The sequence below is a fragment of the Euleptes europaea genome, chromosome 6, assembly GCF_029931775.1.
Source record: "Euleptes europaea isolate rEulEur1 chromosome 6, rEulEur1.hap1, whole genome shotgun sequence".
NCBI classification, from domain to species: domain Eukaryota; kingdom Metazoa; phylum Chordata; class Lepidosauria; order Squamata; family Sphaerodactylidae; genus Euleptes; species Euleptes europaea.
Genome location: NC_079317.1, coordinates 72,488,177 through 72,513,165, shown reverse-complemented (window position 1 = coordinate 72,513,165; position 24,989 = coordinate 72,488,177). Strand labels below are relative to the sequence as shown.

Genomic DNA, 24,989 nt, shown 5'->3' with positions numbered 1-24,989 from the left:
AGATCATGCTAGCCTGGGCCATCCAGATCAGGGCAAAGCAAATAATAAATAAAGCTAAAGACTTTGGGGCAGATAGAAGAAAGGCTGGTTGCTGAGTGGGAAGGAAAGAAGAAAGCAAGGAATGAGATATGGAGGATGTCAGAAGGACAGAAAGAAGAAAAAGTGTGGAGAAGGGGATACAGGGGGAAATGCAGTTATCCTGCAAGTCCTTGCAGGGTCCCTACTCCTATCTTTCTACTTGCCTACCTTTTTCTATCAACTTACTGGTCAATAAAGTGTATTTGGCTTATCAGAGGCATTCTTCTTTTTTTTTCCAATGAGAAAGGAGTGCGCTAAAGTGAGCCAATATATACACAAGCCATGCAGCAGACCTGGGACAGGAAGTGCATCTGTTGGGATGCCTACATGTCTACCCCAAGTTGCTAGTACCATTTGCTTGTAGGCAACAAAAAACCATGAAGGAGCTAGAAAAGATTCTTAAGCGTAAGTACCGGTATGTGTCACTGGCCACCAAGATTAGGTTAATTAATGCCATCGTATTTCCTATTACTATGTATGGGTGTAAAAGCTGGACATTGAAGAAAGCTGATAGGAAGAAAGTAGATTCCTTTGAAATGTGGTATTGGAGGAGAGTGTTATGGACACCGTGGACTGCCAAAAAAATAAATCAGTGGGTTATAGATCAAATCAGGCCTGAACTGATCTTAGAAGCTAAAATGAATAAACTGAGGCTATGTATTTTGGTCACATTATGAAAAGACAAGAATCATTAGAAAAGACAGTCATGCTAGGAAAAGTTGAGGGCAGCAGGAAAAGAGGAAGACCCAACAAGAGATGGATTGACTCAATAAAGGAAGCCACAACCCTCAATTTGCAAGATCTGAGCAAAGCTGTCAAAGATAGGACATTTTGGAGGACTTTGATTCATAGGGTCGCCATCAGTCAGAAGCGACTTGACTGCACTTAACACATACACAACTAAAAACCCTGGACGATATTAAAAAAAAAATCCCACCATGTTATATTTTCATGTACATTCCCATCATTTCAGGAACATCTACCTAGTACATAATCGCCCTGAAGGATGTGTGCACTCCAAGAGCTGCAATTGTCTGCAATCATTTTTTTCTACATCATTTCATTAGTGCATTTAACAATGAGCTTAGGATTGTTTTACTCCACCCATTTAGTTACTACTGAGTCACATGTTGCTTTCTTAGGACCCATGTATTTATGGACTGAGTAAAGGTGATAATTATGATAGCGGAGATATCCACCAAGGGATGTCACTCAAGAAATACTGTCCTCCCTCAAGGTAAAGGTGACAGACACTGAACAACTAAAAAGAGAGCTGGTAAACACACACACACACAAACACACACACACACACAAATGATATAAAGGGTATCAGTAGGTGTCCTGACAGTAAATCCAACCACCAATACAGCCAGTCATAATAGAGTTAGCTATGGAACATACGATGCCCCTGTTGAAGGCTGAGAGGAAAATACTAGGTATTAGAGCCTTGTGCAGATAGCAGGCAAAGCAGACTTTAAACAGTAATGCACAACGAGTGATCAAAGCACCAGTTTGCAAAAAGAACGGGTCACCTCTCAGAGAACACAAAGGAGAAGGCAGGCTTCACACTGGATTAATGACATGTTCTGGTAAAACCTTGTGATGTCTAAAATCTTGTGGCTTATTTTTCCAGGCACTTTTCTCAGTCTGTCATTTATTTATATACGCATTCTTTGAGTACCCTGCATTTCTGAAGAGTGCAGCATAGCAGAACTGCTACCAAAACCAGATGAAACAAGAAATGTGCAACCCAGACGGACATATTTTGTTGCTCTACAATATAGGGCTTGTCTGGGTTGCTTGGGATAAAATCCATGATGGTCAGGAGCCAATGGCATTAAACTTTCACTAGCAGTGCCTGTAGGTAAAAGGTAAAGGTCCCCTGTGCAAGCACCAGATCATTTCTGACCCATGGGGTGACGTCACATCCCGACGTTTCCAAGGCAGACTTTGTTTATGGGGTGGTTTGCCAGTGCCTTCCCCAGTCAACTTCCCTTTACCCCCAGCAAGCTGGGTACTCATTTGACCGACCTCGGAAGGATGGAAGGCTGAGTCAACCTTGAGCCAGCTACTTGAAATCAATTTCTATCAGGACTGAACTCCGGTCATGAGCAGAGCTTGGACTGCAGTACTGCAGCCTACCACTCTGCGCCACGGGGCTCCTAGCAGTGCCCGTAGAGAGCATTAATACTGCCATTAGAGTCTTCTGCCTAAACAGTCCCTCATCTTTCCATTGGAATAGGAATAGTTCATAACATAGTAAAGTACTGATGACTTATCTTAGTGAACTACCATGCATGAACTACATTTGCTCCAACTGTCCCTTTTTACTGGGGCTGGTCCCTATTTCCTGGTATCTGTCCCCTGATAAACCACTGTCCTCTATTTGACTTTGAGGGGATTTTGAAAGATGTGCTTTTAAACATTGTTGTTTGTGTGCACACATGTGCAATAGAGTGCATTGCTTCCCTTCTGCTGCTACCATAACTACCTATTCAAATTATACATATCTTGCCAAATATATCCAAACAAACAAACAACTTTATTACAGCCTTGCCAGAAAAATATATATGGTACCAAATATATCCAAGTTGCAGATACTCTACGATAAATATAAGCACATCCAGATGTGATTAAATATTAAAGCTTCTTAAATTGTTAAAAAGAAGGGAGGCTAAAAGTCAGGATATACATTTTTAAATAGAAAAAAATCAGAAAAAGGAAAAAAAACAGAATAACAAAATTGTTATGATCAGTTTAGTAAAGCACCTGCTTCAAATCAGAAGCCAAGGCAGAACAGGCTATTGTATGGCAAATGAAGAGCAGATGGAAAATAACCTTTAGCAATGAAGGACAGGCTCACAAGCCGCAATTGTGGCATGATAATATGGTTTTTACAAGTACAAGAGCAGCCCTATTCCCTCAGTAAAACACTGAAGAGGATTTAATAATACTCGCATATTCCATCCATCTCCATGAAAAGACAAGAAAAGGGGCAAAGCAAAAAAAAATAGGTAGCTTTTAAAAGTATTATTTGCCTAAAATCAAATCTGTATCAACGCCAACTTGGTCAATGTGTAAAGGTAAATGTAATGAAGCTTCATATACAAGCCTTATATGCATACTTTTGAGGAGAATAAGCCCTCAGGGGTTTCCCTGAATTTATTTTCAAGTAATTATGCATAGGATTGGGCTCTCAGTTGCTCAGATGCAAGGCCAGCCTGGACAATACATTCCACAAAATACTGCTGATGCTGCCATGGTACCTTTACTGTGTCAGGAACACTTCCAGCAACCACTTCTGTTTGAGCACATCCACAGTATCACTCACAGGCATCCCTATCATCCCTGAGAAAGTGATGGACAAGAGAGGGGAAGGTGCATATCTGGACCGAAACATAAAAGACAGGAAGTTGTCATTCTATTAGGGAAAGGCAGTTTTCATAAATGCCTTGGAAAAATCCAAGGATGAGGTCCTAAATCCACACAGTTATTGTTATGTATGAAAAAGTTAGAGGTCCAGAGGGGGACTTCTAGAAGGCCAGCAGTATAGAATCATAGGGTGAAAACGCATGGTCGCTTTATCCTCCTTTAATCCTTGTTTCAACCAGGATTCAGCCAGAATTAAACACATGCATTTCACATAATATGTGTTCGATCCTGGCCAAAACAGGGATTAAAGGAGGATAAAGCGACCATGCGTTTTCGCCCATAGAGTTAGAAGGAGCCATACAGGCCATCTAGTCCAAACCCCTGCTCAATGAAGGATCAGCCTAGAGCATTCCTGACAAGTGTTTGTCCAGCTGCTATTTGAAGACTGCTCACCACCTCTCAAGGCAGCCAATTCCACTGCTGAACTACTCTTATTTTCCGAATATTCAGCCAATACCTTTCCGCCCATAATTTAAACCCATTATTGCAAGCCCAATCCTCTGCTGCCAACAGGAACAGCTCCCTGCCCTCCTCTAAATGACAGCCTTTCAAATACTTCAAGAGAGCAATAATTTCCCCTCTCAACCTCCTCTTCTCCAGACTAAACATTCCCAAGTCCCTCAGCCTTTCCTCGTAGGGCTTGATCTCCAGTCCCCTGATCATTCTCGTCACTCTCCCCTGCACCACTCCATTCTGTCCACATTCCTTTTTGATGTGAGGCCTCCAGAACTGCAGACAGTACTCCAGGTGCAGCCTGACCAATGCAATGTACAGCGAGACTATGGCATCTTGAGATTTGGGTGTTATGCCTCTGATGACACCCCCTAAGACCACACATGACCCACTGCTGAACTCACAAATATCTGGCTATTGGAGAGCACCTGCAAGCCAGACTGCAATATGTGGGCACGGAGGGTTCTTGTATATCCCCAGCCCTGCCGCAGCCACTGTATGGATATCTGTTCCTGCATACATCATCCCCAGCAGGGCAAGAGATAAAAAACTGAATCAAATTAACAGAGCTTGCTTACATGAGATCTGTTGGTAAAGTAGGGTTACAGTGCCAAGCAGGCCATATTGCATCAAATGCATCCATCAAATACAATTGATTTAGTTGCATTGAATGGTGACTACTTCTGAAGTTCTGTTTTCTATTTCCATTTTTCTCCTCAGAGAAACCTCTATTTCAGAGGTGAGTACATTTTACAACATGTACATGTTGCATGTCAGCTTGTTAGAAATCAGAAGGCAGTTTGGAGCTCTCCACAGTGAACTGCGTTACAGAACTGTCAGATCATCTGATCACCTCCCAATTTATTTTCAGCACGCATGGATGAAACGTGCACATATATATCTTTTTAGCTTTTTCAAATACACTGAAAACCGGCTGCCAAAACCTGCAGAGACAGCTTTCAACACATTCGCAGCTCATCGAAACCAGGTTCTGTTACAAATTCTGTCATATTACTTAAACCAAATTGACCACTGCTGAAGATTGGAAGTATTTGAACAATTGGTCACCTGAACTATTTCATTAATACGGTGTATGAAAGAAATGTTACTGGGGTATGGCGCTACTAACTCTTGCAGAGCATCAGAAGGGGCTGTGGCTCAGTGGCAGAGCATCTGCTTGGCATGCAGAAGGTCCCAGATTCAATCCCCGGCATCCCCGGTTAAAGGGACTATGCAAGTAGGTGATGTGAAAGACCCCTGTCTGATACCCTGGAAAGCCGCTGCCAGTCTGAGTAGACAATACTGACTTTGATGGACCAAGTGCCTGATTCAGTATAAGGCAGCTTCATGTGTTCCAGGTATTGTTTAAAACACAAGGATTTAAGTAACTCCTGTCCATATTAAAAATATCACAGAGGCCGAGTTCTTATGAAATGGTAAACATGTATCTGGGCTTTGTGGGTGTGTTTGGGGGAGAGGGGGGAAACATTCCCTGGACATAGAAAACTAGTACAGCAGGGGACAGGATTCCAGCTAAGGATACTACCAATTTACAAAATACCAGAATCATAATGTGTAACACATTTTTATTACGAGTTAATGTCCATTGTCGTTAAATTATCACTCTGTTTGCAATTAGAAACATGTGCCACGTTTGTATTTCTGCACCTGCATGGCATTCCTCATACTAGGCAGCCAAGGCTAGGAGCCGCTGTTGGCCCATGCTCAGAAACTCCTTGCTTTGATTGAATTCCAATGGCTGAAATTGATGTGAGCTTTTTTGTAAATTCCACCAGAGATTCTGGCACTACCTACTCCATGACGGGATCCATGCTGACAAATATGGGCATAGGGGCAATCTTGCCACTATACAATGTACACAGGAGGAAAGGGAAGTGTTGCAAGGTTGCCTTCTTCCACGCCTGTTTCCAAGCAGCAACATAAGAACATCCATCATGGAAGAAACTGCAAGACAGTTTATGACTCTTGACCAAAGCGCTCATGAATAGGACTCTTCTCTGAATACCTCACATTTTGAATTGAAATGTATCACTAATCATCACTACTTCTAGCCTACCCTCAAGTGAGAACTGGTCTAGAGACTAGACAGGGCTTTAAGACAGACTCTTCAATAAAGATGTTTGGGGGTACTTATGAACCATTAGGAAGTTGGAGATGAGGAGAAGAAAGTTTTTTTTCTATATATAAATTATAAAAAGTAGGGTTTGTCACCCTCCTGGTGGCACCTAGAGATCTCCCACTATTACAATTGATCTCCAGTTGACCAAGATCAGTTCACCTGGAGAGAATGGCTGCTTTGGAGGTTGGAGTCTATGGAGGGATGCCAGCCTCCATATGGGACCTGGTGATTCTGTGAAATTACAGTTCATCTCTAGACTATAGATATTAGTTATTCTGGAGGAAATGGCTGCTTTTGAGGGTGGGCTTTGTGCCATTGTACCCCACTGAGGTCCCTATCCTCTCCAGGCTCCATCCCCAAACCTCCAGGAGTTTCCCAACCTGGATCTGGCCACCCAACCTCCCCATTCCCTGCTGGTGGCCAGGCGGCCCCAGCAACCCTAAGTCTAGGTCATTATTCCCTGCTGAGGTTCCAGGTATTTCCCAACCCAGACCCGGCAACCCTCCCCTCTCCAAACCCTGCTCCACCTCCCAAATCTCCAAGAATTTCCCAACCCAGAGTTGGCAATGCTAGAATATACCATCATTGTGGGGGGGGGGGGAGACCCATCTCTGGTCACCATCTGCCTCATCTCTGCCAGCTAATGCATAAAAGCAGATTTTGAGGATTTTAACTGGCAGGCAGAAATTTGAAGTTTCCCTGTCTCTCTTGCTAGCTGCAGAGCAAAAACCTGGCATTAGAAATTTAAAATAAACTTTTTGACAGAAAATACTGCAAAGAATGAGTCATACTATATATTTTAAACATTGTTTCTCCCATGCTATCTTTTCATGTTATACATTGCCTTATAGATCTTGTTCTACTATACCTCCTAAGCTGCTGATGTAATGAGATTGTGGTTTCCAGACAAGTGAACTGTCAAAACGCTTTTCAATCCATATCTTGCCTCTATCTGTCCAAAAGTATTAACATGAATCACACTCCATTTCCTGCATATGTTGACAACTTCTTAAAGACAATTATGCTAAGCATGCTATGGTATAGAGCTCCTTCTGCAGTATAATTATCTGATAGTACTTGTGAGGAGAAAGCGCACCTAAAGTGCTCCTTATCTGGAGCGCTTATTAAAATGACAAGGAAAGTGCAGCTATGTGCTTAAGTGCCAGAACATTTAAACACAGATAAAAAATCCAGCTTCAGGAAGCTGGGTGATCCAATTCTCTTGACTGCCAAATTTCAGGGGTGGGGATAGAGGAAATTTGCTATTTTCTCTGCCTCCCTATGCATACAGAGGGGAGAAGCTGAAACTTAAACTAGATTACTATGGAGCATCACAGCTCAGTAAAATGTCCCATGTCTTTTATTCAGCGCATCCCTGAACACATAGCACGTAAGCTGAAATACACAGAACAACCTTCGCAAGTGAAGGATCAGGAACAGGAAAGCTGGGAAAGCAGACAGATGGCCATTCCCTCATATCAAAATTTGGAACATTAATTGAAAACCAGTCCAGATATTACTCTTGCCCGCAGAAGTTATGCAAAACGCTAGAGTTGCTTAAGGGCTAAAGGGACTGGCTGCGAACCAAGAACGTCTGCAATTCAAATATGAGCTCAGAGGCAAGCCACTGTCTTTCAGCCTCACATCCGTCGCTGCAATATAGTAATATTTATGAACAACGTGGTTGTTAGGAGTCACTGTGATAATCTATGTGAAATACTTAGAATATTCAATCATTGCTACCACTCCCACCAACACCCTCTACAAGTGTGCGCTTTTGTATACAAACAAATAAGCTGGCTGACAGCACTTGTCAAACAGCAGCTTCTGAAAATGGGAACTTTTCCCAGCAGCTGCGATCATTGAAATTCCTGATTTAGAATTATTCTGAAAACCTGATGGAAGGCCTGAAGATGCAGAAAAATAGGATGGTGGTATTTGGTTTTGTCAGGGTTAATGAAATGAAATGAAAGAGCCCCATGGTGCAGAGTGTTAAGCTGCAGTACTGCAGTCAAAAGCTCTGCTCACGACCTGAGTTCGATCTCAACAGAAGTCGGTTTCAGGTAGCCGGCTCAAGGTTGACTCAGCCTTCCATCCTTCCGAGTTTGGTGAAATGAGGACCCAGCTTGCTGGGGGTAAAGGGAAGATGACTGAAGAAAGGCACTGGCAAACCACCCCGTAAACAAAGTCTGCCTAGGAAACGTCAGAATGTGACATCACCCCATGGGTCAGGAATGACCCGGTGCTTGCACAGGGGGACTTTTACCGTTTTAATGAAATCTGCACAAAATGTAGCTATTCTGGTCTTTGCCGTAAATAAATGTATTCATTCATTCACAAAATGTAGCAGATAGCTCGCTCTCTCTCTTTTCTTGTTTTTTTTTTTGGGGGGGGGCAAACTTCAACTCTTTCCTAAGAATGCACATCACAGCTCCAATGAATTCCTTATTTCTATCCAACAATCCTAATCAAATTTCACTTTACTACTGGGGGGAAAGACCACAGAAGTGCTGCCACCTCCTGTTACAAATAAGGCAAGAAAAGAATTACATAACTCTAGAGTGGACTAGAACCCAGATCCCTTCCACAGCTGTTTAGCTATTCAACCACACAATACAGTTCTACTGCTTAGAATATTTGACACGCAAGTGCATTTGCTCTTTTAATTGTTCAACTATTGCCACGTGGCTACTTCACAAACCCATATGGAGAAGGGGAGAAAGCAGAATAAGCATGCCTCCTAAGTGTCACACACAACCATGAGGCTGTCTCGTGTAAAAATCAGCCCCACTGGAAAAGATAATCATGCTAGGAAAAGTTGAAGGCAGCAGGAAAAGAGGAAGACCCAACAAGAGATGGATTGACTCTATAAAGCCCTCAATTTGCAAGATCTGAGCAAGGTTGTTAAGGATAGGAGTTGCCAACCTCCAGGTAGGGGCCTGATGACCCCCATTACTGATTGCTGGCCTCTACGTTACAAACATTTGTGCCTAAAAAACTAGCTTTGGGAAGAGAAGATTTAGAGTGGAGAAGCAGCAGGGAGAGCTGTTCTATCTGCATAGAGTTCCACAGGGTTTTCCTGAAAAAGGTGTCTTCGGCTTGCTGTGCTTAGCACCAAGCACTCAGAAGGCAGCAAGGCTGTGCTGTCCCCAGGCCCGGGTTAAGTACTCCCCTGTTAGGCTTGCACTCTTAATCTTTTGAAAGTTAGCACTGGTCCACTGCAGTGTCTTTCCCCTAAGCTTGCCAATTCTGGATTGGGAAATTCTTTGAGATTTGAGGGTGGAGCTTGGGGAGGGCAGGGTTTGGGAAGGGGAGGAACCTCAACAGGGTGTAATGCCATGGAGTCCACCCTCCAAAGCAGCCATTTCTTCAAGTGAACTGACCTCTGTAGTCTGGAGGGTCAGCTCTAATTCCCAGAGATCTTTAGGCCCCTACCTGGAGGTTGGCAACTCTACTTTCCCCTCCCTACAGCATTCCAGATGTTGTCACTGAACAAAGATCTTTGTGGAAAATATTGTGGGATATTAGACATATTCACCCATGTCATTCATTCACTGAGGAACCGCTCTGTTAGAAAATTCTTCCTAATGTCTAGAATTTTCTAACAGAGCAGTTTCTCAATGGAACAGGCTTCCTCAGGAGGTGGTAAGCTCTCCTTCCCTGGAGGTTTTTAAGAAGAGGTTAGATGGCCATCTGTCAGCAATGCTGATTCTATGACCTTAAGCAGCTCATGAGAGGGAAGGCATCTTGGCCATCTTCTGGGCATGGAGTAGGGGTCACTGGGGGGTGGGGGTGGGAAGGTAGTTGTGAATTTCCTGCATTGTGCAGGGGGTTGGACTAGATGACCCTGGTGGTCCCTTCCAACTCTATGATTCTATGACTGATCATTGTATATACAAGGACTTTTGGCAGAAAGATGTAAAGGTTAGTCAACCTATTAATGGCCACTCCTTTAGCGTCCTAGTTTATGTTATTGAACGTAAAGAAGTCCCATTTATGATCTCACAGGACATTATCTGCAGCAAACTTGTTATTGCACAATGATAGTAATACCCAATGGCTCCTGAAATAAAACAGTGCTTTTCAAAATTAAGATTCAAAAAAGAAAGAGGAGTTAGGAGATAATTTGGAAACAGTTCCATTCCCTTTGTTTTCCTGTGTACTAGACAATGACTGTAAGCTTTGAAATGTATAGTAGTTTCCACATTCTTCATTCTTTATTAGAGATGTGGAAAAATAGTGGGTTGTCTCCTTTTTATTTTTGGCTCCTGTTAAGTGATAGTTACATGTTTTGGAATTTGATGTGTCTATTATTCTAAAACAAAATTGCATCTATACTGAGAAACTGCTTTCTGGAAGCATTTAATAAGAGAAATCTCTGTCCATAAATGTGTACTTCAGAAAGGATGAGCTGCTCCCAACATACAGGACAGATTCACATCTTTTTTCATGGAGTGACTTTTCTTATTAACTTTGCACTGCATTATCTGCATGAAACGGAATCATGTGGATAGAATCAGTACACAAAGAATTCCCCTACCTCAAAAGTGCTCAGAAAAGATTCATGCTTAAAACTAAAGCACCGAGCAACTGGTGGATTGGCAGCCACCGACATATTGACTCCCTATGCACCACCAAGATATCCAGGGCTACCAAGGTTCAAGAAAGCTTGAAAGCAATGTCTCAAAACGGTCGCCAGATAAATGGTGACAGGTTGGGGTTGGCTATTTGTTATAGAATGGCAACCTTCACATGCTCAAATGCACTATTCTACTGCACATATTTCCTGACATTTAAAACAGCTGTGAAGCTCACTCTGGGTCAAATTAAGCCTTAGACAAGCTGCACACACTGAGAAAAAAGTTACTGTGCGATTCTACAACTGATTTACAACCATTCTAAAGGCTTTTTATAATGTGTGCAGAGTACAATTACAGTAATTGCAGTTTTCATTTTCAAAAGAAAACTATGAAGTTAATAAGGCCAGTTTACAATATAGTAACCGAATCTGACAGTAAATAACTAACCCAAGGCCACCCAAGCAGTTTCGTTCTGAGAAAGAATTTGAACTCAGTTCTTCTCCAGTCAAGACTGAGGCCCCTTTCCCATTGCCATTCTAAACCAGTTGTTATCTGCTGTTAGCCTGATTCTGAGCAAAGCAACATTAGGACCAGGGTATCATACAGTGTATTTCAATCTATTTAAGAGCTGTGTTTGAAGCCCTCTGGCCATTTCAAGCCACACCACGTCACTTCTTTCCCACCCTTTTTAGTGGCGTGTTCTATTCCATCCTTTTTAAAAAACATTCCTACTGAATGCTGGCAATATAGCACTGAATTGCTATATGAGTCTAGCACTATAGGGCAAAAGTTAGAATGTTTAAAAAAAGATGGGAAAGAACACTCCACAAAAAAGGGCGGGGAAAAGAAGCAGCACATTCGGAAGCGCCTCAGACATTTCAAACACCACACTACAGCGATTCCAAAGCACAAAGAAGATATGAAAATAGGGGAAAGCCATTAAAAAAAAACGGCCCCACTTTGCAAACAGGGCACAAGCAGCTTTGCATGAAAAGGCTGAAAAAATCCGATAGCAGCCAGGAGCCAAAACATCTGTGTCTGAAATGACACAAAAAAACCATTAGCAACTGGTTGCTAGAACAGATTATATTGGCTGTTTGAAAGGCACCTGGCATTCTAGATAGTGAGGTAGTGATTTTCAGGGCAACAGATGAACAGAGGTGGTTTGCCATTGCCCTTCTCTGCATACCAACCCCAGTCTTTCTTGGTGGTCTTCCATCCAAGTACTGACCATAGTCAACCCTGTTTAGCTTCCAAGCTTCGACAAGATTGGGCTAGCCTGAGCTATTAGGGCCCAGAAAATGTTGGTATTCAAAGTCCTACTGGACTTGAATTTTCTTCTACTACTACTACAGCCTTACATGGCTACCCACCTGAAACTATAACGTAGATAGGATCTAACACTAACTGGGTAAGTTGCCTTGTACTCCATAAAAAGCTAATTTGTTGACATGTGGGTGAAAGGCTAATAAAGAAAGGTGCAAGACTGTTTCTGACCCTCAGAGGATGTCCATACAGCGTAACTGTCAACTTGACATATTCCTTTTTGTACAAAGATGGCTAAGTGACAAATATGCAAATCAAAGACATGAAACAGTGTCACAGCTATGCTTGGTTGTATGTGTTTTACAGATGAGAATCTCTTACTGCTGAATGGCACCAATTTTATTATAATGTCTGAATATTTGCACAGAGTCTTAGCAATATATATTTCTAGACCACTGCTATAGAAAAATAAGTAGCCCCAAGAACATATTAATTGGCCACTCCCATTTAGTATAGTACATAATCTAATGTTAGCAAAGGAAAGAGCAGCTTTCTCATTTCTTTGTACAATTGCTTCATGAAAATTTCCAAGAAAGGGTCAACTTTGAATGAGCTATTTTAGTGTACCAAAATACTTTCAAATAAAATTAGAAATTGAGCTACCCAGCAACATCAATAGAACACCAGTGTAGTGTCAAAACCTAGGGGAAAAAATCAATCAGAAAGTCCATAATTCCTAGATAAGAAATGGGCTCATCACTAAGTTTTCAGTTACTCACGCACATGCTCCTGTTAATCAGATAAAGATATTGCCCTTACCTTGAAATAAAAATGCTTTGCTAGCATTATGTAGTCCGGACACCTGTGTAACTCCAACGGACATGTTGAAAAGATCGAGTTCTGAGATAATATCAATCCGTAAATTGGGATCCATTCCAAAGCCAACAACTATAAGAAAGAAAGAAAGAAAGAAAGAAAGAAAGAAAGAAAGAAAGAAAGAAAGAAAGAAAGAAAGAAAGAAAGAAAGAAAGAAAGAAAGAAAGAAAGAAAGAAAGAAAGAAAGAAAGAAAGAAAGAAAGACACTTTTTATTCCAAAGTAAAAGAGCTACAAATTCAGTGCAGTATGGCTATATCCATATAACATATTTTGACCTGTGCTTATCCTACAAGCAAAAACCAATGTTTTACTACATTAACCAAAACAGTGTTCTTTTATTTCCCAATTTTTCTGTATTTATCTATTTAGGCTATTTCTGTGCTGATGTTTCAGCATCCAGATCAAGACAATTTACAATTAAAACCACCACAATATTTGAAAAGCCATTAAGAACAAGCCATTGGACTTAAACAGTATAAAAATTATCCATAAAACTGAAGCATATCATTTAAAAGCTGGTAAAATAAAACCCCTAATTAAAAGCCTGGATAAAAAGAGGTGTTTTACCCTGGCACCTAAAAGAAAGTAAACTCGATGTTAGGCATACCTCAAGGGGGAAAGCATTCCAGAGGTGAGATGGCACCACAGGAAAAAACCCTTTGAGCCAGCATGGTATAGTGATTAAGAGCTGCGGACTCTAATCTGGAGAAACAGGTTTGATTACCCACTCCTGCAGATGAGTGGCGGGTTTTAATCTGGTTTGTTTCCCTTCTCCTACACATGAAGCCTGCTGGGTGGCCCTGGGCTTGTCACAGCTCTCTTAGAGCTCTCTCAGCCCCACCTACCTCACAAGGGGAAGGTAGTGGGGAAGGGAAGGCAATTGTAAGCTGCTTTGAGACTCATTAAAGGTAGAGAAAAAGCAGGGTATAAAAATCAATTCATCTTCTTCTACTTCTTTCTCTTGTTGCCACCCATCTCACCTCTGAAGGCAGAGGCACACAGAGCAGGGCTTGAAAGGAGCATCTTAACTGGCAAGCTGGATAGCTTGAGAGGAGATGGTTCTTCTGGTACCCTGACCTCAAGCCATCTAGGGCCTTAAAAGATCACAATGAGTACTTTGAATTGTGACAAAAAAGAGTTGGGTAACCAGCACAGATCTTTCAGAACAGGGGTGATATGATGCAGCAGCACCCCCAAGCTATGAACCTGCTCCATCAAGGGGAATGCAATCCACTCCAGGACAGGCTGACTCTACTATCGCCAACCAGCTTCTCCAATGACCAACAGCACCTCTGACTTGCCTGGACTGAGCTTCAGGTTATTGGTCCTCATCCAACCTATTAACTTCTCCAGGCACCTATTCAGGACTCCCCCAGACCCACCTGGCTTCGCTGTTAAGGAGGAATAGAGATGGGTGTCATCAGCATATATGGTAACCTCACTCTAAATCACCACCGTGTTGTATGTGATATAATGAAATAAAGACAATAATCAAGGCAACAGAATGGCAAAGGACCACTATAGTTAAACAAACCTTAAGAACCATTAAAAGGTCCAACAGTACAATGAAAACATAGGTTGTGTGGAGAACTCTGTGACCTATTAGACAAGCAATGTCCAATAGACAGCCAGCGTGGCTTAGTGGTTAGAGAGTTGGAAATTCAAATCCCTGTTGTCCCATGAAAGCTCACTGGGTGACCCTGGGTCCAGCCACTCTGTCTCAGTCTATCTCACAGGGCTTTTGTGAGGATAAAACGAAGGAGGAAAGAATGATGCTGCAAGCCACCTTGTGGAGAAAAGCAGAATATAAATATCCCAAAAAATAAATGTATGCTCTTCCATCCGCATCAATCCTCTGCTGGATCCAACAGAACAGGGTCGAACAGAACCAGTATAAAGAGAAGAGTGCCTTACTGATCACCGAATATATTCTAAAGAAAACAAAAAGATGGAGAAATTGAACTGTTGAAAGAAAACCTTAAAGAGCTGAGGAAGGTATGATTGACACTATGACAAAATAGTACCTGGAAAACCAAGAGAATTAAGAGGTTAGGGGTTTACTGTATCAAAGGCTGATGTCCAAATCCAGAAAAAGGTACAGAAATAGACCCGATGAAGAAAATCACTAAAAATACCCATTAGAGCACTCTCCCCTGAATGAAAAGAGCAACAAAAAAATAGATTGGAAAGGATCAACAATACACTTGGCAAGAAGGAAAACATATTGGGAAAGAACAGTGTGTAATACCTTTAGAGAGAAGAGGAAAAAGAGAGATTGGGCAAGAGTCAAAGGAGTTCAAAAGATCAGAAACCCTGTCAGCCCTTTCAGCTTGTTTGCTTGACGAAGCCATACTGTCATGCAGGTAGGCTGGAACTTACATCACATAAAAAGGATTTCAAGGCAGCCTCTCAAGTCAAGTAACTTTATTGGCGTTAAAAAAATAATAATAATAATTAAGGCACCCTCTCCATTTCAGCAGGTGATCAGCACCATCAAAGCTGAGAAGTTCAGAAGAGAAGAACCTCCCAAGCAGCAGCATGCATGTAGCCAGATGTTAAGGTGGCACATGAAGAACTCTGGGATTCCAAGGAAGTCCTTTTCTTCACTCAGTCAACCCCTAGTTCTGGTGCATTTACTGCATCTTTGAACACATGAACGCATGAAGCTGCCTCATACTGAATCAGACCCTCGGTCCATCAAAGTCAGTATTGTCTACTCAGACTGGCAGCGGCTTTCCAGGGTATCAGGCAGGGGTCTTTCACATCACCTACTTGCCTAGTCCCTTTAACTGGAGATGCCAGGGATTGAACCTGGAACCTTCTGCATGCCAAGCAGATGCTCTACCACTGAGCCACAACCTGTCCCCTCTTTGACACTGACATCTCGCTAGACAAACTTGACCAACATCGGAACAAAGCTTCCCACCAAAAGTCAGCCTATACATTAATCAAGCCTTGTTTTCTGTAGATGTAGTTTGAGAGGCAACACTGTCTTTGTGTAGGTATTTTCACCATTTCCTTGACATTGGATATGAGAATTTTCTTCCTCTCTCACATTACACTTTACTGAAACAGTGGATGTGCACAAAACAATCCCTAAGAAAAGTACTGTCCCTATATGGGCCATACACAACCTACAATTCCCTGCACCTGGTATTCAAACTGAACGGGGATACATGCAAGCTACCTACAGATGGCTTGAAAGGTCCGATGCGCTGAATGAAGTTATGTGGAGTTTTACTATTGTTTTTCTGAGGGTTTTTTATTTTTATCCAAAGCAGCTGGAGGCAGGCAGCCTCTCAGAAGAAAAATGGCAGATGAAGGGAACTTTAATATCCTGAAGATGAATGCCCAATATTCTGTCTTACGTGGGGGTCGAAAGCAGGCCACTGTGTTATACTTCAAACTATATGCAAGGTCACCCTTTTATTCCCATGGGAGAAGGTTATGGTGTGGGGGGGTGACCACCCATACCTTTATCTCCATAGAAACTGCTGGTGGGCACTGCTTTGAGGGGTAAGTCTGCAGGAAGGGAAAGGGTTAAGCAACCCTTTTCCAACTGTTCCAAATATCACTTCCCTGCATCTGCTGGCCCAACCTGCTCTCATCTGACATTGGCATGCTGGCAGCCGACCAATCAGAGCAGCCAGCAGTGAATGGATGAGCTAGACTGACACAGCAAATGCAGCTGCCATCCCAAGAAAATAAGAGCCAAGGGCTGCAAAGCAGAAGCTAAGGGCAACAAAGAAAGCAGAGGTGACGGAATCACACCAGCCTCATGTAAACAGGCAACCTCCACCCTCATTGCTTTGGCAGAGAAAGAGAAGGGGGAAGATTCCCAAAAGCTCTCTAGTCCATTTAAGGTGGGGGCAGAGTGGCAGCTGGGAGGGTGTACCAAGTGGAGTGAACTTCTTGCAGGTTCCCCCTAGGAAGGAGCTGAAAATACAAATGCAGACTAACCCTCTTTTCCCAAGGTCCTTCGTGGAGGAAAAAGGAAGTTGGTCCAGGAGGTCCAGGTCGCAATGAAGTCAGCCTTGGGATAGCTTACAGGAGAGACTTCAGGTTACCCCCCATCTCCCATGTTACCCCTGCCTATAGCCTACAGGCCATTACGTTTGCATTTAATAACAGTGTGATATACATAAAATATATGTATGCGTTTTGAACTCTAGTGTATAATCTAGGACATCTTTGCTGGCTCATTTTAATTATAGGATATTTTATCAATATTGTTTGGGGAGAAATGGTTAATCACTCTCATGAAGCTGACCATTACTATAAATATGATTTTAAAAGGTAAAGGTCCCCTGTGCAAGCACTGGGTCATTCCTGACCCATGGGGTGACGTCACATCCCGATGTTTCCAAGGAAGACTTTGTTTGCGGGGTGGTTTGCCAGTGCCTTCCCCAGTCATCTTCCCTTTACCCCCAACAAGCTGGGTACTCATTTCACCGACCTCGGAAGGATGGAAGGCTGAGTCAACCTTGAGCCAGCTACCTGAAACCGACTTCCGTCGGAATCGAACTCAGGTCATGAGCAGAGCTTTTGACTGCAGTACTGCAGCTTAACACTCTGAGCCACGGGGCTCCTTATAAATATGATAACATCACCAAAAATAAGAGTATAAACCGACAGGTAAACAACAACACCTGCTCTGCATTAATTTAATCATGGAAATAAAGGATAGCAACACACTGTGCAGACGATTAAATATCATGCACCACTTTCAGCCAGTCAAGAACAACAGACAAATGAACAGATCGGTAAAGCTGAATCATATAAGCGCTCACACAATTCATTATGAAACACAAGTGTCTTGGGCATATTCTAGACATCAGTCTTCGTTCTCGTCAATTTTTCTACTGATGTCACACTGGAAACACACACCAAGGGGTAAATTCCGATAACAAAAAGGACACTGAAATACCAACATTTCAGTGCATCATGTTGACCCTATGTAGCCCACTGTATGAAGCAGGTGGACAGAAATCTGGCACTCAGCTCTGCCTATGTGACATCACACAACACCTATCTACAGAGGGCCTTTGACCAAATCCATACATTTATAGACGCTAGGAAAAAGACAGAGTATGCAAGTGATTTATCCCACACAGATTATACTAAATTTTAGAGATGGGGGCTGGATACTTAAAACTGGACAAAGCAACACTACAACAGAAAACCAGGCCGCCAGTTTTCTTAACATGCAACGTTAACTGTCTTTACGTCTATTGTTGACTTTATTTTTAACAGCTATTCAGAAGACGCACAAAAACGTCTCTTACTTTTCTTTCAAGCTGGTACTGCCATCTTCAGTTATTGTAACTATGGTACATAATGAGCAGCAGACCTGGGGGGAAATGTCAGATGCCAAGAAAGATAGTGTACTATGAGAAACAGAACTTGCTTCCCAACATGTATGTTGGTGTCGTTCACTTTAAATCACTTTTATAAGGGAATGGGATAGTAGCCTATTGCACTGTTTATTGTGTATATCATTTTACTCTTAATGCACTTTCTTCTTTTTGTAATTAATTTTCTGTATTGCTTATGGTATATCATTTCTTAAATGGTTTCTCACTTGCCATTGTCTTTTGCAATCCTAGTAACTATTGCATTGTCCACCGAATATCTTAGGCTGTCTGGCTACATTTATAATTCAATAACCTTTAATAGGCATAGTACAAAAAAACAGCTCATACAGATTCTCATGGCATTTATATATATGTTGTAACCCACCTTGAGTCTCAGTGAAAAAGGTGGGCTATAAATAAAGAGGAGGAGGAGGAGAAAAAGAGTTGGTTTTTATATGCTGACTTTCTCTACCACTTAAAGAAGAATCAAACTGGTTTACAATCTCCTTCCTTTCCCCTCCCCACAACAGACACCCTGTGAGGTAGGTGGGGCTGAGGGAGTGTGACTAGCACAAGGACACCCAGCCAGCTTCATGCATAGGAGTGGGGAAGCAAATCCAGTTCACCAGATCAGAGTCCAACGCTCCAAACCACAGCTCTTAACCACAACACCATGCTGGCTCTCAACAGCCACCAATGCACCATTATCGCTCATTTGTTGCACAGGAACAAAGGCTTGGTTTTTCAGGATTTTTCCCAGTGCTTAAACACAATATGCTGTATTTTTTAGACCTGGACCTACTAGTGAAAGCTGTACAGAAATAACTTTGCTCAGGTGAAGCTAATGTCATTGGGAGTGCTGTCTGATTTGTGGATGCACAAGCATCTCAGGTACCTACTGGAGAGCATCAATGACTTTATACCTCACTCAAAATCCTGGGACAGGTGTGGGGAGTGCTGTTCTCTAAAATGGGAAGAAAAGAGATGAGCTCAGTAAGAAGAGGTCCCAGAAGCAGTCACTGAAAGAAGGGGAACACAGAAGACACCAGGCTGAGAGCAATGGGGGGTTCACATGAGGGGCTTTGGAGCCTGGAGGAAGAAAGCACTGGGAAGGAAGACGTATAAGAACAGAAAGAGTTACACGGTGCTGTCAAGAAGCAAACAGACTGACAAAAGACTCTGGCACCAGAAAAAAGACTGGATTGGTATGAATTAGCCTGCTAAAATTTGAACTTCAGGGCCCACTGGTATTAAATTTGATCTACACAAGAAGAATTGTGATTCCCTCAGGACACAGCCCTGCAGTTTCCATAACGACAACACCTAAACCAGAATCAAAACCTTAGCTTCCATGGAATGGGAACCACTTTTCAACATACTGCTTCCACTCAGCTGAAGTAACAGTTAAATAGCCCAGCCACTTGAGCATGGGCCCCCTTTTTCAATGCAGTTTCCATAGTCGGGGTCCATACAGTTGTCTCCAGTTCACAGGGCTTGGACCATTTCAATGTAACTCCAGCCATGAGGGAAGGGATCATCAAAATGTTTAATCAGTTCCAGAGTCAGTGAAAATCTATTTCAAAAGAGTTAAAGGATGAAAAGATCCATCCTATTTGCAAAAATCCAGAAAGAGGAGAGATTTCCCAAAAGGCTCCTCAAGAAGAAGGAGGGGGAAGAAGAGGAAGAGGAAGAGGAGTTGATTTTTATAAGCCAACTTTCTCTACCACTTAAGGAAGAATCAAACTGGCTTACAATCACCTTCCCTTCCCACAACAGACACCCTGTGAGGTAGGTGGGGCTGAGAGAGCTGTGACTAGCCCAAGGTCACCCAGCTGACTTCATGTGTAGGAGTGGGGAAACAAATCCAGTTCACCAGATTAGCGTCCACCATTCATGTGGAGGAGTGGAGAATAAAAGTCAGTTCTCCAGATCGGAGTCCACTGCTCCAAACCACCATTCTTTAACCACTACACCATGCTGGCTCCCTCTTTAACCACTACACCATGCTGGCTCCCAATTAGGAAATCATGGGAGAAGAAACTTCCCTGGGTTTTAACAAAAGAAGCAAAATGCATAAGCTTCATTGGCTGCAACATCTCAGAGCTACCTATGGCTACTTCTTATTTTACCTGTAGCGAGTAAAATACAGCATGGGTTATACATTTTCCTACCTGAAAATTGTAATGTAGATTGCAGTGTTTAAAGGACCCCTTCGTAACAAGGGCAGGCTACTCAACTAAGCTTCAGCAGAAGTAAGCTGGACAGCTCCTCTGACCTCAATTTTTATTACCACCAATCTGTTCATCTCTCCAATTAGGAGTAGGTCCCTGACACAGCAGTGATCCCAACTTCAGAGCAGCTCTTCAGCAGGGTATTAATATGTTGTTTTTCATACCTATTCATTTCTTTGCATGCAGAGTTTGAGGGGTTTTTTTAACAATGAATAATTAATAAACACACCAAAAAAAGCTCCTATAGTATAACCAAGTCTGTTTTCCTCCCTGTAGACTTAAAATCTCCTTCTGAGATACTAAGGAAGAGCAGACAGCTGCCTCATTTGTATCCAGTGCCTTAAGTAAAATAAATGGATGAAGAAGCCCCATTTCTCTTCTCAGAAATTAAAAAAGAGCCATTAAACAGAGAAACCATTACCACTAAATACAATACAAATCACAGGATTTGGTTTTTATTATCCTGGTTGAAGTCAAAGCCAAATTCTGACTTTCATTACTTCCTCGCTTAATTTTGTCTGAGAAAGAAGAAAAGAATTTGACCCATTCACATTGAAGACACTGTAGCATTTTCACAGAACTAAGTTGGACAATGCCTGATGACAAGGGGGGAGGGGGAGGGGGGAGTTCAGGAAGGAAGAAATTCTTCATCCCAGTGTTAGAAATTTTATCACCATCTGGTGCTTTCACCAGCCACTTGGCTATCTGGAACATGGCGATCACAGAGGAACCTTCGCTTCATTTAGGCCACCAACATATTCTACGGATAACCCCAGCACATCAGACTTTCCCCCTCTCGAACAGATACTCCTTAGCTGCAGAGAACAGAAGGGACTTTCTAATTAAATACATTCGATTACCTAAATGAAAATATCTGCTGGCGAGCAGGAACTTAAACTACTGGTCAGGAAAATGGAAAAAAGGATTCTCACCAAGTCTTTTCCAATTTCTTTACCTGCTAGGGCTAGCTTCAACGGATGAGAACATTTCAGCTAATTTCATCATCTGTGTAACTTGCTCATACACACCTAAGAGCTAGCTGCATAGATGACCCATTCAGACACTGAGAATATTAACTGCAACTATGGATGACCCCCTGTGCAAGCACCGGGACATTCCTGACCCATGGCGTGACATCACATCCCAACGTTTTCTAGGCAGACTTTGTTTACGGGGTGATTTGCCAGTGCCTTCCCCAGTCATCTTCCCTTTACCCCCAGCAAACTGGGTACTCATGGTAAGCTGCAGTACTGCAGTCCAAGCTCTGCTCACAACCTGAGTTCAATTCCAATGGAAGTTGGTTTCAGGTAGCCGGCTCAAGCTTGACTCAGCCTTCCATCCTTCCAAGGTCGGTAAAATGAGTACCCAGCTTGCTGGGGGTAAAGGGACGATGACTGGGGAAGGCACTGGCAAACCATCCCGTAAACAAAGTCTGACTAGTAGTTGGGATGTGACGTCACCCCATGGGTCAGGAATGACCCGGTGCTTGCACAGGGGACCTTTACCTTTATGGATGACCCATTCAGACATCAAGGTTAAGCATTGTCAAATTCCACTAATTCCATTAAGATTACAATGAATGGAATTTGAAACTGCTTAACGTTGGTCGAATTATGCCTGAAACAGCTTCACATACATGGACTTAGGGGATCATTAATTATTTCCAAAGTGCTCTTAACAAAGTGTTTTGCAAACTTTCTCTCGTTTCTCCATATGCCAAGGAAGTAGATTACTTATGAAACACTCAAACTGCCATACAACTGGCGACAAAATTCAAACGGAGATATAGGACTTTGTCCAAAGCTACACAGTGAATTTTCTCATGCGGGGGTCTGAACCCATCTCCAAGTGCAGTCGTCCAACCATTTGACAAAGGCTCACTCCAAGAGCTATCCTATGGATCTGCCTAATGGCATCAAAATAGCCTAACCCTTAGGGCATCACATTCAAGCAACACTGGTGCTGGACCTGTTGAAGAAAATAGGTATTTTGTTCTCAGGGCTCTGGATACTGGAAGCCATATCTAGTACACCTTGCAAATCTTACCAGTTTCAATGGGGCTTACTTCCAAATCAATATTCTTTGGAGTGCCGAATTTAGTAACATGAGATGAGGAGTGATACAGCAGTGCTGGCAACTATGAAAAACATCTCCGCAAAAACCATGTAAAGAAAACTTCCTTTAAAACCGTTGAAAACTAAGCCTATTAACTGCCCAACTCTAAACAAGTGCAAAGAGGATAAAGAGTTTTTTTTTTTTTAAAAAAAGACCCAAATCTGTTTTTGCATATATTTTCCGTTTCCATTAGATGTTAGCTTGAATGTTTTTACAGAGGATTTTCCAGGTTCTTCTTAATTGCACAAGGAAGATCTACTACCCCTAGAGAACCATTCCCATTAAACCACCCCTTTTAATTAAAAAGGCCCTGGCTGCAACAACCCTAGAAAGTCCTGGGAAGAGGAAAAGGCACAAGGAGAGCAGTTCATACACCAGCAATTCGTTCTACAGGCTTTCGACACCATGATCAGTTGCTCTCAAGGCAGCCTGCTCCAGCGAGTCTCAATTAAAACCGGTTTCCGGGGTTAACACAGAAGATGTGTGTGTGTGTGTGTGTGTGTGTTAAGTGCCATCAAGTCGCTTCCGACTCATGGCGACCCTATGAATCAATGTCCTTCAAAGCATCCTATCCTTAACAGCCTTGTTCAGATCTTGCAAATTGAGGGCTGTGGCTTCCTTTATTGAGTCCATCTCTTGTTGGGTCTTCCTCTTTTCCTGCTGCCCTCAACTTTTCCTATCATAACTGTCTTCTCCAGTGACTCTTGTCTTCTCATAATGAAACCAAAATACGTAGCCTCAGTTTAGTCATTTTAGCTTCTAGGGTCAGTTCAGGCTTGATTTGATCTATAACACAGAAGATGGACGACTAAAAAGAAATCCCCACTAGAAAAGCTTTCCCCCCCCTCCTCCAGACTCTAACGGAATGAAGAGTTTGTGCCTTCAAGTGCTCCGATCCCCAGCGTTATGCAGAACCAACCACCCCCCTGCCCACTAAGTGTAATGAAAGGATTCCCCAGACTTCTGCCAGTACTTCCGTTGGGTCAAGGAAACCCTTCGAGACGTAACCTTTTGGCCATTGATGCATGGGAAGTTTTGCCTTGGATTTGCCCCTCTCTAGATGCACATTTTCCCCATCCAAATTCTCAAACCTCTGCATGGGGGCTTATTTTTGAGTTCTGAGAATTTGGATGTGAAAAATGTGCATCCAGAGAGCAGCAAATCCAAGGAAAAACCTCCCATGCATAAAAGGTGTTTGTTTCTTTCAAGTGAAGCCCGGCGGATTCCCCTACAGCTTCCTTTCCTCTGTCAGTTCTTTCAGTCCTTCCCGTCTTCTAACAGCAAAAGAAGGAGAAAGAGGTGTGGGAGGGCGCCCTAAACTTTTCCTGCCTGCCTCTGCGGCTGATGGACGAGCAAGTGGCTGGAGGGAACGGCCTGCCCCCCCCCCAAGGCTGCCAAAGCCCCCGACCCAACTCTCGACCATTCTCAGGGATGGCTTGGCATCAGCAAGGGCAAGATCCGCGGCTGTGAGGTGGGTGATCTCGCCTCTCCAAAGGCAACGCGGCTCCCCGAAGTCGCTGCTTTCGATCGAAGTGAGGATGTGTGTGTGTGGGGGGGGGGGGAGGTAGTTGTGAATTTCCTGCATTGTTCAGGGGGTTGAACTAGATGACCCTGGTGGTCCCTTCCAACTTTTCCTATGAGGCCGTGTTCACGGGCCAAGATCACCAGCATCACCATCAGCCCTCCATCCATACCCTTGGAGCGTCTTTCTCGACCCTCCCTTTCCACCCCCCCCCCAACGCTGCCCAACAGTCTTTAACGCAAAGCCGGGCTGGCTGAATGGCTGAGACTGCGAAGACAATAAAAGCGTGCCACCCATGCAGGAAGGCGAGGAAGAAGCACCCCGCTTCCCTCGAAGGAGAAATCTCTACCAGATCACCTAAAACCCCTTGTCTCCTGGCATTCTCCCCCAAGATCTCTCTGGCCATTGATGCACGGGAGGTTCTGCCTTGGATTTGCTGCTCCCTAGAAGCCCATTTCCCCCATCCGAATTCTCAAAACTCTGCATAGGGGGCTTATTGTTGAGTTTTGGGAATTTGGACGGGGAAAATGTGCATCTAAAGAGTGGCAAATCCAAGGCAAAACCTCCCCTGCATAATTGGCCTGCCTCTCTCTCTCTCTGGCCGGTAAGAGCCACCTGCTCGTGGGTGCCTTCCAACAAGTTACCAGGAGGCGAGACAAATCCTTAACAGGTGCTCGCACAGCACAAGCAAAATTTTCCCTTAGAGCATCCAAAGACCCGAAGTAGGGAGGGAACACATTGTGGGCTTGGGAAAGGGGGTGTTTTTTTATTAACAACGACAGAGAAGCACAAATGCTGCCTCCTTCCTCGGCGACACGCCAGTAGGGAAGCAAAGGTGCTCCCCAAACCGCATCGGCCGGGTGGGGTTCACCCACGAAGCCGCCTTCTACTGAACCAGACCCCTTGGTCCATCAAAGTCAGTATCGTCGACTCAGACCGGC

General features: G+C 43.1%; 1 protein-coding gene across 1 annotated transcript in view; it reads right to left on the bottom strand.

Annotated features, from left to right (window-relative positions):
* The window catches only part of NELL1 (neural EGFL like 1), a 560,206-nt gene that overhangs the window by 530,895 nt on the left and 4,322 nt on the right, over positions 1 to 24,989 (bottom strand). The window contains exon 2 of the mRNA XM_056851927.1: positions 12,769 to 12,897. Within this exon, the coding sequence (XP_056707905.1) occupies positions 12,769 to 12,897 (129 nt within the window). The remainder of the gene's footprint in view (positions 1 to 12,768; positions 12,898 to 24,989) is intronic.